Source organism: Rhamphochromis sp. 'chilingali', assembly GCF_963969265.1.
Source record: "Rhamphochromis sp. 'chilingali' genome assembly, chromosome: 8".
Taxonomy (NCBI): domain Eukaryota; kingdom Metazoa; phylum Chordata; class Actinopteri; order Cichliformes; family Cichlidae; genus Rhamphochromis; species Rhamphochromis sp. 'chilingali'.
Window position 1 is genome coordinate 7766874 of NC_137935.1, and position 16927 is coordinate 7783800.

At 41.0% G+C, this 16927-nt stretch overlaps 1 protein-coding gene across 1 annotated transcript in view; it reads right to left on the bottom strand.

The window, feature by feature from the left end:
- The window catches only part of maml2 (mastermind like transcriptional coactivator 2), a 33856-nt gene continuing 16929 nt past the window's right edge, over positions 1–16927 (bottom strand). The window contains exons 2-5 of the mRNA XM_080888760.1: positions 6707–7876; positions 1683–1847; positions 1487–1595; positions 1–1391 (exon numbers count right to left, since the gene is read on the bottom strand). Of these exons, the coding sequence (XP_080744886.1) occupies positions 559–1391; positions 1487–1595; positions 1683–1847; positions 6707–7876 (2277 nt within the window). The 3' untranslated portion in view covers positions 1–558. The remainder of the gene's footprint in view (positions 1392–1486; positions 1596–1682; positions 1848–6706; positions 7877–16927) is intronic.

Consider the following 16927-nt stretch of genomic DNA (forward strand, 5'->3'; position numbering starts at 1 on the left):
CAAATAAATTTTATTAATTACATGTAATATAATGTCTACTTACTATTCCAATAATTATTAAATATAACATGAAAAAAAATAATGGTTACATAATTTAAACTGTAACTACCACAGATGAAACAGTTTGAACAAGAAGGAAGTAAAGGGGAAAAAATGCTTTTGCAAGCTTGCTTGTGTCTGGCAGCAAAACACTGGAAAGCTCATACCACGTGATGCTAGACTTTGAAACACAAACCAGGATGAAAAGGAAAATAATGGCAATATTTTCTTTTCACAGTGTGAATTTTGTACTTTACTCTATAAGACAGCACAGAGCACAGACCACAAAAACAGTGACTGCATAGAAAAGCAATTTCTTGGCCAATACACCAGGAAGAAATACGCAGAGTACATAGAACACAATTGATTTTCACAGTAAATACAATACAAAGCAATTCAGTATATCTGGGTAATAATAAGTCTATAAAAGTCCATTTTAATATTACTTACAAATGTAATCCTTTACACCTCTACAAGCTCTGAGCTGTGGGTCCATTTTTAGTCATTTGTGACCCAAATTCACGAGTGGCTACCAAGAATCTCATCCAAATTGATATCTTTCATCCAGTCATCATTTCCAGAGCCCGATTTGAGCAGGGAATCTATGAAGTCTGAGTCTGCATTGATTCCCGGAACTGTGTTGTCCCCCTCTGGGAGGAAGTCAAAGGTCAGACGGTTAGTTCTGTTATTATGGTAGCTGCTAGAGCTGGGACTGGGCTCTGTAAAGTTCCCTGCTGGTATCCTCGGTTCAGGTGAGGCCTGGTTAAGGTTTCCCACGGCTGAGGGAGAACCCATCATTGCCTGACTTACTCTCTGGCCTATGTCTCTTAGTGGAGGGTTTAGAGTGTGCATGCTGATGTCTGGTGCTACCTGGTTGGGAGGGGCAATGTGTCTCTGTTGGAATGGATGGTTCGGCAAGTCCTGCACACCCTGGGACTGTAGTGGGTTGGGTAGCTGCCTAATACAGAGTCCAGGTGTCACTTGCTTGTTGGCTGAACCCCAGCCCATGTTGACATTTGTCACCAACCCTCCTACACCCTGTCCTGGCACAGAGGAACGCAAGTGAGATGTCAATCTCTGGTGCTGTACACCTGCCACACTGTTTATCCCAAAAGACTTTCCTTGTGTGTTTGGGCCCTGGAACCTGGGTTTACTCGGATTCAGTCGAATTTGACTGTGACTGTTTTGCTGCTGGCATTGGCTGACACAAGAACTGGGGTGACAATCTGTCCCAATAGAAAATCTACGGTCTGATGGTGAAGCACTCATCTTTGAAGCAGAACCAACTGCAAGGTGACAAGACTGTAGGGTCTTCTCAGGGCCACTGTTAGGACACTGGGAGGAGTTTCGACCTGCAGAAACATCAAACAAAGAAAAAAAAGTTTTTTTTATTAAGATTGTTTGTTAGCATGTAAAGCATTCCTTAATCACTAGAAATTTAAAGTACCTGGGAAGATGTTTCCCTGCTGAACTCCAGCTATACTTCTTGACTGCTTGTAATCTGGCGGTGGTCTTGTCAGGTGACGACTAAACTGATCATGTGTGTTGTCTTTGTCCTTGAAAGTAAAAACAGTATATTCATATGATTGATCAAAACAGTCTTAATTAATCAGTGAAAACGGTATGATGTAAATGCAGCTTACTGAATTGCCGATGGTGTGCTGGGGTTGGTTGAGCTGTCTTTGCATGGCCTGTGTTTTTGGAGGCCCTTTCTGCTGGTTGTTTGGGACCGGGGGTCGTGGCTGTGGCTGGGCTGACATGACTCCTAAGCTTCCATTAGTGGGAAGCCTTGGACCAGCAGGAAGACCCTTTGAAAAAGAGACAATAGGATGGTCTTACATTACTCTCAGTGAAAGCACAAAATCAAAACATTGCAACAACACAGGCGTGCCAGTAGGGGGCGAAACTCTACAAGACATCATACATCTGTTTCAAAGATGCTATTCAACCTCCAGAATGTGGTCAAGGCTACTCCCTCTGCAGATGAAAAAGGGAAAAATGGAGGGGGCTTTTTTTTCTGTTCTTTTTTTTTTGTTGGGGGAGGTGCGGGGGGTTCAAGTCATCCTCAAGGCCTGCCTCTCCCCTGATAATTGTGTCTAAAGAGAGTGGAAAGAATCCCTGAGACAGCAGGAAATGTGTGCCGATGGGAAGTTAAGCGCCAGCACCATGACTACCTCCATTTAATAAGATCTCCCTTACTGATCACTGTGTTGTTTTTGGCAAGGAGGCATTCCATCCTCTAGAAACCCATTTGGCTCCTGACACTATCACTGATTAAAATGTTGTAAATGGTAAATGGCCTGTATTTATATAGCGCTTTTCTAGTCCCTAAGGACCCCAAAGCGCTTTACATATCCAGTCATCCACCCATTCACACACACATTCACACACTGGTGATGGTAAGCTACATTGTAGCCACAGCCACCCTGGGGCGCACTGACAGAGGCGAGGCTGCCGGACACTGGCGCCACCAGGCCCTCTGACCACCACCAGTAGGCAACAGGTGAAGTGTCTTGCCCAAGGACACAACGACCGAGACTGTCCAAGCTGGGGCTCGAACCGGCAACCTTCCGATTACAAGGCGAACTCCCAACTCTTGAGCCACGATCGCCCCAGTTGTAGTCTGCGGCGCAGGAATTGAGAGATCCAAACTAGCTTTTTGTTTAAAGTTTTGTGCTCAGTGTATGCTTTTTTTGTTGTTGTTGCAGATAATCTTTCACCATGTGAATACCATGGTGCTTAAGATGTTACAGTCCTTCCATTTCATATTTTCTTTAGCTTTTTTAGACAGCTGTGACGACCATCCAAGCGCTCCAAATAAAACTAGCCTTTCATGTGGACACCCTCACAACACACAAGCTTGCATCAAGTGCGAACATTTGTCATGAAGGAGGTTAATGTGCACCAAATCCAAGTCAACACATACTGTGTATACAGTGTCAGTCATTGTGTTGACTTAAAATGTTTCCCAGGGTAAAATGGATTAGAAATCCAACAGTGCATTTACCAGAAGCTACTACTTAAGGACAGAGTCTTTGCAGAGAATGAATATCTACAGGGTAGTAGCGTTCTGATTTTCTGAAGAAAAAAAGGAAGAATATGTGTGTGCGTGTGTGTCTACTAGTCTTAGTGAATGATAATGAATGGACTGAAATTTGGAGAAGTAACGAGACAGGATTAGAGACTAAGGGAAGCCGAAACTCATCAGGAGTCACAAGCCACTTCACGTAAGCTAATATTCGCCTTCTCTGCCCGAGTTCAACCCACACAGCAAACCAAGCATGGCAATGAGGTTACACAGGGACTGAAACATCAAAACAGTGGTTTCTCCTCTTACAGTAGAAAGCAGAGTCACTGGTTTTGATTTACTTTATCCATTTACTGAGTCTATAAGAAAACGTGACCTTCAAAGACTTGTTCCCCACAGAGGTAAACTGAAGAGAGCTTGATCCATCTTTGTTGTAAGAAAAGACCCAATGAGGGGTGTTTTAGCGTGTACAACTGAGTAATCCTCTGTCATCCTGATGTGTCATAAAGCTGTTTTCCATGTTTTCCCCCCTTCCATTCTTCACAAGTTTTTTGTAAATGAATACCACATGTGGCTCGGGCTTGAGAGAAGGAGCGGAGTGATTTAGTCTCCCATCCTGCGGCAGCGCAGGCAGCTGACAGTGATCCAGGCCCAGCCTCGCCGGCTCTCACACTGCACTTCCTCCAGTCTGGTCTCAGGATGCTGTCCCTGGGGAGCGCCTCGGCATCTGGACTTGGCCGCAGCTCCCTTTCCCAGGAAACAAGTACTCCCTTCACAGCACTGCTGGAGTGACCTGGTAGGCTCAACCCCTACGGCCCCGCTCTTATCCTAACTGAAGGATCTGGTGCCACAAGATCGACAACAAAAGTTGAGGAGTCCTTATTTACTTTGAGTAAACCTTTATTTTTAGATGTTGCCTTAGTTTTGAGTTCTACTCAATGTTTGCCGTTACTAGACAGTTGTGTAGTAGTAGTGATAAAACAGAAAGGAAATGTGTTAGACGGGTTATGACATCCAGCTCAGGTCTGCAGCCAGATTATGTGGCATGCACTGTGAGCATTCGGCTACTTTGGCGACTGGGTTCATGCATTTCAATAAGGACAGTATTCTCCAGAAAGTTTGTGTGTCGTATTAAAATAGGAATTGGTATGGGATGATGAAATCGCTGTCAAATGTCTTCATTTGATCTGATGCAGAGAAAATACGGATGTCGCTTTGGATAAGACTGTCTGACAAATATTTGTAATGCATGTGTACACAACTGAATTTGAAATAAAAAAAAATGTAAACATAGGTCATTATATTGCTATAAAGATATTTAATATGGAAAAATATTCAGTAACTATTTGACTTGAGTCATTAAGGAACTAAAAAGCTTAACTTTCACTAACATAGTTTGTGCTAGAAAACCATTTTTCTTTGTTTCCCTGAAAGGTCTTTCTGGAAGCGAAAACTCCATACAGAGCTTTTTTCTTTTTATTGAAGCAGTACTTTTTCCACTGCTGCAATATTTCAGAAATTAAAAATAATAAACACCGGGATTGCCTCATTCTTTATTAGCACTCATATTACACCCCAAAGTATTTTTTCTTTAGCCAAAACACACAAGACAGCTACACAACTGGTGAAACTAGCAACACAAAATTTTGTCCTTGAGACAGCATTGCCACCAACCACAGTAACTCAGGTTTCATAATGCATTAGTGTCCTCTAGTGCATGCTGCTCCAGAATGTACTCGTATGAGTACTTTAAGTGGGTGAAGCGAATATTGTGCAACCTCAGAGGTTTACACAGTGGTGGATTTGAATTTCGTCAGGTTTGATTCAGAAACTGATTATTAGTAAGAAGCTTCAAACATGTTTGGACGTGCATGCTTTAATAACGGTCTCCAGCTTCAGGCAGTGGAAGGAAGCCCACTGCTAGTTACACAGGGGATCAGGGCACTCTTTCAGGACCTTTATTTCTCTGGCATTACTAATTCAGTTCACTGTGGGAAGAGACTCCACTCTTTTTCTCCTCTCTATAAGCTGTCCCTCTCTCATTAGCTGGACTTTTAACCCTGTACATGCTGGCTAAAATTTACAAACACCATTATCAGCACTTTTTAGCTCAGCTTGAAATTATAAATAGTGTCCATAAATTATAAAGGTCTTTTTTGTAATCCTCAATTCTAACCCTATCATATTCATAGCTACGTGCTGGTTATTTGGTCACATTAAAAAAAAGAATCTCTTTGGGAAAGCTGTCTCACCAAGCCCTTAACCCCTCACAAACTTTTAAAAAGAGGTTTTACTTTAAGGAGCTCTGAAATAATGTTTAATAATTCAACAAATTCACAAGTCTTTTTCATTATTTGATATCCAGCTCTGTTAAGTGTCTTCCCCTTTTCTCTCACTGCAATCCTTTTTAAATTAGATACCACATCTTACATATTTTAAAAAAAATGCTTATTATCGCTAATGCAACACTAATACTACTGTCACTATTACGGCAGCCAGTACATTTGCTTGAAATGATCCATTGTGTTTATGAAAAAAGATTTGAAATATTGTGAAATGGGGTCAATCTGAGCCCAGAAAATGCTTTTTTTCTTTGTCTATTTAAATCATCTACCAATCTTTAAGCCCGTGTATTTCTGCCTCAAACATTTATGTAAGGCTTCTGATATCAGGAATATTTGTCAAGTAGTTTCAAGGTAACCATGAACAGCCACTGTTTAAAGTGTAAATAGCTCTAGCAGTGGTAAAACTGGTCCCGTTTTGATGTGTTGATGTAACTGTCATGATCCTACCTGGTTTACTTCCATGTCTGCATAACTCCCTCCCTCTCTCCTTCTTCCCACCCTCTCCCAGTCACCCAAGCACTTCCCTTGATCTGTAGAGGTTACGAGAGCTCTGTTGCGGGGCTCGCATTATCGTTTCACACAAAGGCAGCTACAGATATTGTTGGTGCAAAAAATGAAAGAGGGGAGGGTCTAAATCTCTCCAATCATAACAAATCAGTGATTCAACCTCCGGCACTAGGCTAAGCAGATTACTGTCATTTTCCACCACTTGTCCCTTGTAGCTAACAACCTCCAATTAGCAAATCCCGCTGTGCATATCTGTGCCCTGACAGGGAGCCACCATGACAAGCAGAGAAATTAGAAGTCCTGCATGATAATCTACCATGCTCTGACAATCTGTGTCATCGTCAAACGCACACACACAGACATTAGCAAGAACAATAAAGTCGCAGAATAAACAGAGCTGCATTGTAGCTGTTTTAGACAGCAGCTTGGCTGCTGCAAGCAAACTGAAGATGCCAGCAGGACAACTAAATCAGTACGTTTGATTGTGCTTTGGATTATGTTACTAGACTTTCTACAGAAAAAAAGGCAGTCGGTGCTGTTATTGACTTTGTTCATAAAGTGCAGTAAAATAGAAAAATGAAACATTCTGTGGATCAAACAGAATGTTAAGTAGCCATACTGGTCTCAGTATTTTATGGCACTAGCTATGCTTGATATGCCGCTATGGGCACATGTTATATCAAATCTCTTAATTGTGGAAGCCGTCCTGCTGTAGAGCTGAAAAGTTAAAATAGTGTTTTCACATAAGGGCAATCGTGTGTAAAGGAATTTTGGACAGAGACCTTACCTGCCGCTGCTGTGACGGTCTGAAAGGCAGCCCTCCGTGAGCAGTCTTGGTTTGCAGACAAAGGGCTCCTGATGTGGGGATTTGTTGGTTCTGGAAATGAAGACCTGAATGTGGCTGATGTGGGCCCGGTGAAGGTGACTGTTGCTGCTGTTCTGTCTTGTTCACTGGGTTTGTCATGATAGACATGGGCTGGCTGGCAGAATGGGGTACTTTGGGGCTGAAATGCAATGTAGGCTTGGTGCTGAGAACCTTCATGTCCAAATGATTGGAGCCATTGTGGCTGGTTGATTTGAAGAGACAGTTGTTGATCCCTTTATTGTGAGAGCCAATCCTCTGCTGGTTGAGTGGGAGTGGGCTAGAGACATTGTCTTGAGGGAAGGTGCTGGTGGAGGAGTGGGTGCTCATGGAAGGAGCCCAGCTGGTCAGGGCCACAGGTGCGGTTTGGTGGTGGTGATGGAGAAGAGAATTCGGTTGCTGCTGGTTTGCTGCCATCTGCTTTAGCTGCTCTGCGTGAGATATTTCAGGCCAACAGGGCATCCTTGGGTGTCCTGCCTGAGTGTTTGCTTTTTGCGATGTGGTGGTTGAAGACGTGCTGGTCAATGTGAAAGTGGGCCCTGCAGAAGCGGGTCGAAGCTGTGGTGAGCCACAATGAGCCTGCCCAAAATCAGGTGAGTGCTCTGTCTTTATCGGCTTCTCCAGTGGAGAGCACAGACTGGCAGCTGCTCCCGCCGAGCTTGGCCGTCCTAGATCCAAGCCAAATGTATCATCCTGCTTTAGCATCTTTTCAAACTCCAGGTCATTCAGTGTAGGCACCGTCTTTGTCAGTTCATCAAAGAGATCCTGGAGTTCTGGATCAATCTGACCTTCATCTTTGAAGTCAAACATCATCTCTGCATTTGACTGGTCACAAGACTGGATCTCAGAGGGCTCTTTCTTCATTTCTTTCAGGGTCATGTTGAATATGTCTGACCCCAGTGCATGAGGCATCATGTAATTCTTCCTCTGCATGCTCATGGCTGAGGTGCCTTGCAGAGAATGGGACTGGGCTAAGTTGTGGTCCACACGGACCCGCTTAAAGTCTGATCCAGGGAAACCACAGGAGAGGCCATTTTGCTTTGATATTTGTCCTGGGGCATGCCCCTCAATCTTCCTTCGCAAAGATCCATGAATCTGCAAAAAACAACATATAGAAGTTAAACCCAGAAAAAAAATATCAAAGGCTTTTAACATTTACCTTTTTATCACCAGGTAAGCAACCCCCTCCCCTCAAAAATAACCCCAGCAGGTATGCAGTTCAGATAAACCCAGAGTTCAATTATTGTACTTAATGGAAAATATGTCATGTGAGAGAATGTAAAGCAGTTCTGAAAATGAATACACTACACAGACGTGAAGTGACACCATGTATTCAAGACTAATTTCACACATATTAATTAACAAATGCTAATCTTAAAGTTAAAAAAAGCAGTGATTTCTCAAACGGTTCATTCTGGCATCAATCACAAATTAGGGTAAGACTATGCACGTTCAGATTGGGCAAAATTTGAATACACAGTTTTATTTAAACTCTTCCAATACAGCAAGAAGGAACTGGAAAAATGTTTTGATATAATGTAGCCTGAGCGCATTGAATGGGATGAGAAGATAGTTAGGAATCTGATATAGTCGACAGACTGCAGAGAGAAGAATAAGCTCTTTGTCTGTTTCCCTCATTTGCATACATTATATTTTCATCCATTGTGCTTCGTTAGATATACAGAGTTTCTCCTTTGTGGCTGAGATTCTGCTTAACATGCTGGTGCAGATATCTGATTTCCTTTTGTCCTCTACCCATGTCTTCATTTAAGGTAATAAGAACAGAGGTGGAACTAACTAAGCACACAGCAACACTCTTAACATCCTAACTGTGAATTTTACTATTCCAAAAATGAGTCATATTTTTAGGAGAAGATATCATCATGTCAACAAAACAATACAATCTCCAATATGAGTCTTTAACAACAGTGAGGAAGGCTGTCTATTAAGAAGCGATCTGTTGTGTAAATGCATTCATACAAATGGCTGATTATCTGACCATATTTTAATGCGACTCCTGCATGGAAACAAAATGGTTTTAATTGTACACCAGCCTGATCATAGGAGGAGTATCAGTGTGTTGCATATTTCACTGTGGAACAAATTTGACTCATTTCCACTAGCTGGCATTAAGATGATTCATAGCTTGAGGCTTTGGAGCGAATCCTGCAGTTCACTACATTTCTACTCTGTTCATGTCATATTATTTCTACTAATGCTCTTAACAACAGTTCATGTTAATCAAGGTACAAATATCTCTGACTCACCAAGCCTGTAAATGCTAATACATGTCCATGCGTGCTTCGACACAGTAACTGGATGATGACAATAATGCCGATGCACTTAAAAGCAGAGGGACATTGTTTTGTTTAATCACACTGACTTTGCATTTAACTTTATCTCGCTAATACAAACCATATTTTTTAAACCACAACTGCAAAACAAAGATATCCAGGAGAAAATTCAACATGCAAGCAGCAGACCCTTACTTTTGCTCCATTTTATGATGAGTATGAATCCACTCAAAAAAAAAAAAAAAAACTACGGTCAGTTTTCATTCTCTTGGATGTTTGCCTCCTATTGTGCAAAATAATGTATGTTGAGAATTTGCACTTTCAAGGTGCTTATAAAAATCTGTTTTTTTTCTTAATCTAAGCTCATCCAACAGCCCCAACAGGGCTTGCATGTGCAACATTTGCCACATTATCTTGAAATCTGCATTAAGGATTGTTTCAATAGTAGAAAAAGAGAGTAGTATTTAAAAAATGTTCTCGACAGGGACAAATAAGTAAACAAAGTAGGCTGGTAAGTGAAACGTAATGTACGTTTTATTGGTTTGCATCTAAAACCAAAACAAATAATAATAAATAATAATAATAATAATAATAATAATAATAATAATTACATAATAATAGTAATTAAGATAATAATTAAAAAAGTAATGAAACAAAATAAAATGCAACCCAATACCAAACAAAAAGAGAGGCAATAATTTAAACATGCTTTGCTAGATAAAGTAACCTCAGCAGACAGTTTCTTAGAGTCTAGAGAAGAAAAAAACCTCTTATCTTAATGGCAGTCTGGCTGCTTGATTCCTGCTTAATACAGGGAACTCTGGAGTTGCATATAATTTTACACTGGAAATGCTCCATGAGTTAATCAGCCATATGAACTTTTTCCATCTTCAATGAGAGCCGCATAATCTACGACATGTGATTTTCTCCAAAACCAGATGAGAACAGGCTTTTTTTTTAGTGTGTGCACCTCAGGTACATGTTCTCTCATTCCACAGGGCTCTTTCTGGAAAAGACAGACAGGAGTACTCCTCATGGTTCAAGGCACTGTCAGTGAAAACACATCATGAATAATGGAAAGGACAGTGCATGTGTTGCAAAAAGCCACTGTGAGAGAGGGTTGCCTCATTTCTGTTTCTGTGCCATTTAAAAAAAAAAAAAAAAAAAAATAGCCAGGAGTAGTGTTCAGTTCAAACTTCAAGGATGAAGTGTCTCAAGACTTTGCAGTTGAGATTTTCTCATGCTTCAGTCACTCATATGTGTCACGATACTGGCTTCAATTGGGACAAATCCCAACGTCAAGCGCAAACACTTCACAGCAAAAAAAGGACCATCCTGCTCACTCAACTCTCAGTACTCGGATGCAGTGGCCTCACAGCTGACCTGAAATCCTCATGACTGATCTCCTAGTGATCTCAAAATAGATTTTTTGATTAACATTTAATGAGCTCAGATGCTCTGAATCACTTTGAAAGAGATTCCTTCTGCATGAGCGGCTTAAACCTATATATTATATACTGATCATCTAAGAGAGGCACGCGCAACTGCGCCGTTGATTTTCTGTGTTGAGAAAACGTTCAGCCACTGTCAGGCCCAAGGTTTAGCACAGTGTGTACACCAGGATTTTATTTTTTTTCAAAAATGGATTAGTACAAGCTGGAAAATCAAATTAAAAGTTCTCACAGATATAGTAAACCGAAAAAGAACCCAATACGGCACAGTGCAGAGCCGCTGATCCAAGCTTGGAGACAATTTTCCAAAAAATGATTTTCCTGAGGAAATTAAGAACGATAAGTTCAGTTTTGAACATATTCCGGTTCACGTTTGTTGATGATCTTTGACTGTGTCAGTGAGGAACCTGACCTTGGCCATGTCAACAGAGCCTATCTGTTCATGTGAGCTGGAAGGCTGTTGGCTTGTGTGTCAAGCTGAGCACTGCAGTGATGCTGAGCAGTGTGGATGGGGCTCCGGGTGAGCCATCACAACGGCGCAACACCAAGCCTCATGGTACCATCTGTCAGTCCAGTGGCACAGCCCTCTGAGCCATACATGCTTTAAGGGTATAGGTTTTAGAGTGTTTGCAGGTTTTGTGTCTGCGCATGTGTGAGTAAGAGAGTGTGGCTCAATGAGAGATTGAGCTTGCCAGCCTTTAATCTATTCACCAGAGCCTTGAAACATGTTGCAATCTGCTCCTGAGAGAGCTAGAGACCTCCCTCTCGGCATTTGACATGGAAAAAAACAGTCCCAAAATAAAGGAATAAATACGACTATTGTGTTCCTAGGGAGACATAATATTTATGCAGTTCAGCAGGTTGCATACTGTTGCAAGAGGGGATTTCAGCTCATTTATTGCCAGATAAGAAATAAGAACCTTCAGACCAGTGCCAATGATCAGCTGTCACACAAAATTCATCTGCAGGCCCAAATGTGGAAGGTTCCGTCGAATTATAAAATTTGAACTAGCTGAAGGAAGCTGCAAGCTATGATAGTGTAGCCAAAAAACATCCATGATAACTTGAACATTTTCATTATTTTAAGGCTCAGACTTGGTATTTATATTCACAAGGCAGTATATAGGCAAATCATACTGTGTGTGTGTGTGTGTGTGTGTGTGTGTGTGTGTGTGTGTGTGTGTGTGTGTGTGTGTGTGTGTGTGTGGGGTCATCGAAGCGGTGGGGGGGATCCTTGTTTGTTTTACTCAGCACATTTCAGTGAGTAGCGAGGTAAGCAGAGTGTATTTGATACTATTCAACAAAACAGAAAGAAAAAAAATCTCCAGGATAACAGTGATGTCATAGCAACCACTAGAAAACATACTCAATCACTACTGACAATTTTGCACTTCAATTTAAATTTAAAGAGCCATCTTTGGCTTTCACACAATACAAACATTTCATTGAACAATAGGATTTGCATAGAAGTAAGAATAAGAGGAATTTAACTTTAGTAGATGCAATAATAAGTCTTTTTATTATAATTCAGGTATTCTGCTTTTGTTAGATAGTTACATTGAATTGAATTCATATACCGTAAGGTTACACAGGAATGTGAGCACAGGTTCATGGTGTGCCTCCCTAATCAGGCTGGTGTGTGTTGGGACGAAGCAGCACACTGCAGAGGTGGGCTACTTTTGGCTCCTCAGCACTTTGCATCCCCATACTTCCTGACACAGTTGTATTAGATTGAGGATGCCCTCCAGAGAGCAGGCAGGAGAGAAGGATGAGCAGCGGCAGCAGCAGGAGGAATAAAAGAGGCAGCTTTGTGGCAGCCTCTGGGAAATGGGAAGAGATGATAAGAGCTCCTTTGAAGAGAAATCATCCATTATGTTTACTGAGGGCAAACTTTTTTTTTTTAAACAGTTACTGTATCTCAGTTCCAGCATTCCGTAGAGAAACTTGCTATTTTAATCAAAAGCAGCTTGAACACTAAAAATCCTGTTAGACATTTACCTTCCAAAGAAGAGCTCCCCACTGTCCAAATCTGAAGATTACAGGGAAAGATTATAGCTAGTCCTTGCTTTGGCATGTTCACAATCCAGAAATATTTAATGCGATATCACCAAAGTTAAAGGACAGGAGAACATTCTCCAAAAACATGCAAGGACATCATAAGAACTCATATAAGCCAAGCAATGCAGCTCTCTTTTCTATTACCAGGCACCCTATGTAATGAAATGCAAAACTCTGGATGACAATATATAAAAAGGTCTTTTAGTAAATCTACCATTTGTATTGATCTAAAAATACTAATTATTCTTCCCCAGGGCAGTAGTTTCAATGGCCTATATTCAATATATATATTCTGTCAGATACAATGACAGAGTCTAAGTGCTGCGACTAAGGCATTACCGCAACACCAGCTAGGCCGTGCCACTGCAGACGTACCACAGGTCACCGACATCGCAGTGACAAGCCGTCACATCACATCACCCATGGCCATGTGGCTCTCAGAGCTCCTGACACTGCTGTCGCCTCTCATCTATATGTCATTCTTAACCACAGAGACATTTACTGAGGAGGACTGAGGGCTCCCCAGATTCAGGAACAATCCTATGCATCGCATCCGACTCTATTTTCCAGTAAAAGGTATCTGTGCGATAAATTTGTGCAAAGCAAGAAATTCTAGATTCAACTGTTCTGATCTTAAAGTTTGTTCACAGTAAATTTTAAAACACCATTAAACCTCCTTCTGTGCAGCACAGCATCCATCCATTTAACAAACGCAGAGCTGGTCACCAGACACTGAGCTTTCCTATCAACTTGGCTAATTGCTAAGGTCCTTCTTCAGCTTAAAGTCTCATTGGTACAATACCAAGTGCTGTAAGTGTGTAATTTACCTTACCTTTATCTTCTTTCAATAGACGTACTGCACTGTTTCTGCTTAAGGGCAGAAAGTGAGAAACAACTTTCACTCTGAGAAACAGCTTGAGGGTGTGGGTGGGTCGACATACTTTAAATCAGAACATAAAAGAAATCGTAACAGCCAAGGTTTAAACCTGCAATAAGTTTTATACAATTCACCCCACCTGGGCTCAGCAGAAACAAAACGTAACCTTGTTACTTTTCTGCAAATTGGCAGATTAGTCGACTACCAAAATAATCTCTAGTTGCTGCCCTACCATTCATATTCCTCTACTTGTGTTTTTGATCTAAACTGGACTCTTTAGCTTGTTATGTAGTTGCCATCTGTGACTCTCCATCATTGGTGCTGTGAGAGTAGTGTACAATGGGTTTTGAGAGGTTTTCTTTTTTTTGTTTAGAACACCTATGACATCCATGACATTATGTGAATAGTTAACATCAGTAAATTTGTCATCTTTAAATTATCATACTATCACATTGTTTTAATAGGGTCATGTCACACATTGTTGATGTAAACACTCAATTTAAGGGTAGCAATATTTGCAGTAGCTCATTTTGATGTACAGCTTGTTACCACAGAAGAAGTAAACCAGGACTGTGAAGCACAAAAACATAGATCTTTAAGCAGGACTGTAGTATGTATGTGTATATATATATATATATAACTGATTAAAACAGCTTCCATGCATTGTTTTGGTTTAGCTGTAACGGTACACAAGAATGTAACTACTGCGGAGGTGGAAATTTGGACACATGACACAGTAGATAATAAGATGTTTTTAGTTTTTCTGGGAAAAAAAAAATCTGTCTCTGAACAAGTTAAAGGCTCTTCTAGTTTGTGCTGTAACACTTGTACCCGTTAAAGGCCATTACCAAACAATTTCAAGTACCTTTTCCCCAGCAAACGCCAAACACAAGGCCTGCCTCCGGTCATGCCACAGGAAAAGGCACATAAGCAGGGAACAAGTTCCCTTCCTGTTTTCAAAGATGATTCCTATGGCATGCAGAACCGCTTCCTGCACACTAGGCTCATTTCACCATCTAAAACATCTGGCTGCTCTTTAGCATGCAGCTGCAGCACAGTGAGAGCCAACACTGCCAGTACTGAGTTGAGCAACACACTCCTGTGCCATTCCAGTCATATCTCTGGCCACTACAAAGAAAACCCATTATGTAGCTTCACTGGCTATTGTGCTAACTGTGTATATTATTCAGGACCTGCACTAAGTTTTGACGAGATAATCTTTAATTGCACCATATTTTTTGCCCTGCTTATGCCATATCACTCATCTATTATGATTATGAATTCCTCAATGCTCCCTTTCAAGTGCATTGATTGCAATTCCCAATCAGGAAATAACATTTGTCAATATCTGGTGTGGCTACAGCAAAGTGCTCTTCGGCAGCATTGGTATGGCGATTTCCTAGTGAAACAAGGATCCATTTTATATCCCGTGGGAAACCTGGGCTGAGTGGTTAATGCTGTACTAATGCTGCTTCACTCAGCCAGGCCTTGATAAGCCTCATGCTTTTAGAGAGGAGAAAACACATTTAGTGTTTTAAACCGCTTCAATGGAGAAAGCTTTGAAAAATCCACTAGTTGAAAAGGGTATACTTGTTGAGTTTTGCCATCTCTCTCAGCTTTCGCTTAAATTACACACACATGCATTTGGATAGGCGAGCAGTCACACTAATCTGCACTCATGCTACGAAACAATCCTCTGCTGATTCGGTTTGAAAAGGGACTTAAAAGTAAGAGGAAAAAATAAATGAGTGGGAAGCTTTGTTTCACTCCCACTCCTATCAGTTCTGTTCTGACATTCCAAATAAGGTCTGTGTAGCCCTGCGCTGGTGGAGACGGACACAGAAAACACTGCAGAGCTCACTGACTCCAACCAAGGAAAATGTGTGTGTTTTTGGGAAGACTGGAGGTGGGCGGGGAGGCATTAGGGGATCATGGTGCAGAAAATATGTGACCGTTGCATAAATCTATCATCAGACATCTGACATTTCCCAGAACAACAAAAACAAACCATTACTTAATACCAATATGAGACATATTAGGCTTATACCTTAAAAAAATAAAAAATCTGTCCAATTCCAAACTGTTTTACTTGATTCATGATAACTGTGGCCATAAAAAGAGGGGGAGGGGTTTTTTTTTATATGTAAAAAAACAAATAAAAGCATAAAAACTGATTATTTGAAAGGACTTTCCCACAATAAATAAATACATAACTTATCTGAAATCAGCTGTAAACAACTCAAATGCAAAGCTGCAAATGTTGTTGTGAGCTCTATGATCAACTCAACCACACAGACAAAAAAAAAAAAGACAGAATTTGATAAATGTCAACACTAGTTAGAAAAACTATTTTAGTCTGCGAGATAACTACTGCAATGCACTGCAAACACAGGAAACAGTGAACGGCAATGAAGGAATGAAGTCGAGGCTGAAAATGAGCTAAAATGCACTTTTCTTTTGTTTGCTGAAACTTTCAGATCTTAATCCAGATATTCACTCTTAAACCTGCAGAGATTCAGTGTTCCTGCGTTTCCCATAGACAGTGGTTTTCAAGAAACAAGCTCTGATATACCTTTCTAACACCAAAATATCAGACAAATTAAGGAACAAAAGTGAATGAGGTAGAAGTGAATGTTTAAAAGACAGACAGCCTCAGATCTCCGTTTGAGCATTTCAGGACTTTTTTTTCCTAAGGTAAACAGGAAATTGTCCTCTGTTGCTGTCCCAACTTGTAATTTAGACTAACAGTGTGCAAAATAAAACATTTCGTTGAAAGGCTGCCCAAACTGCCTTCCTACAGAGCCCTGCAGGTACTACCACTGTCTTGTGTGGTGGCTGTCACTGTGGAAGGGAGAGTTCAAGATTGCAGCAAAGCCTAGATCTCTGCGCAAGTTTCTGCATGCATGCTGCTCTTGTGTGTGTGCAGTCACAGGACTGGTTTAGTAGGCCTTCTATACCAGCGCTTTAGGTCTTGTTACATGTCAGCGCTGGTGAGAGACAGTCTAAGGTAATCTGTCCAAGTGGGAAAAAAAGTACTTTCCCATGATGTGATGGCAGAGGTTCATTCAAAAGGCAACCGTTTTGATTTTAGGCTGATTAGGCAGATTTATGCTGATTGTGACAATTGTGGGAAGCTAAAAACACCTCTGGGCATCCTATCAATCTATTGTCAAAACAGTTCTTAGAAGTAAAATGTCTAAATCCGACTACAACTGTATACAGTACATGTTTACACAAACACAGGAGCCTGGAGACTTTCTCTTAGCCCAACTATAAATACCACTTGTCAAGCCTAATTCTAACCTTGCAACGCTCTGTCCTCATCATACAACTCAATTATTTACATTATTAGGGGTTGCTTTATGTCCCAATAAGTAATAGCTGCAACACTTCCAGATCCTAAAAACATGAGTAATACCTGCACCACACACACAAGCTGCACCCTACAATTTTTATCTCAACGACA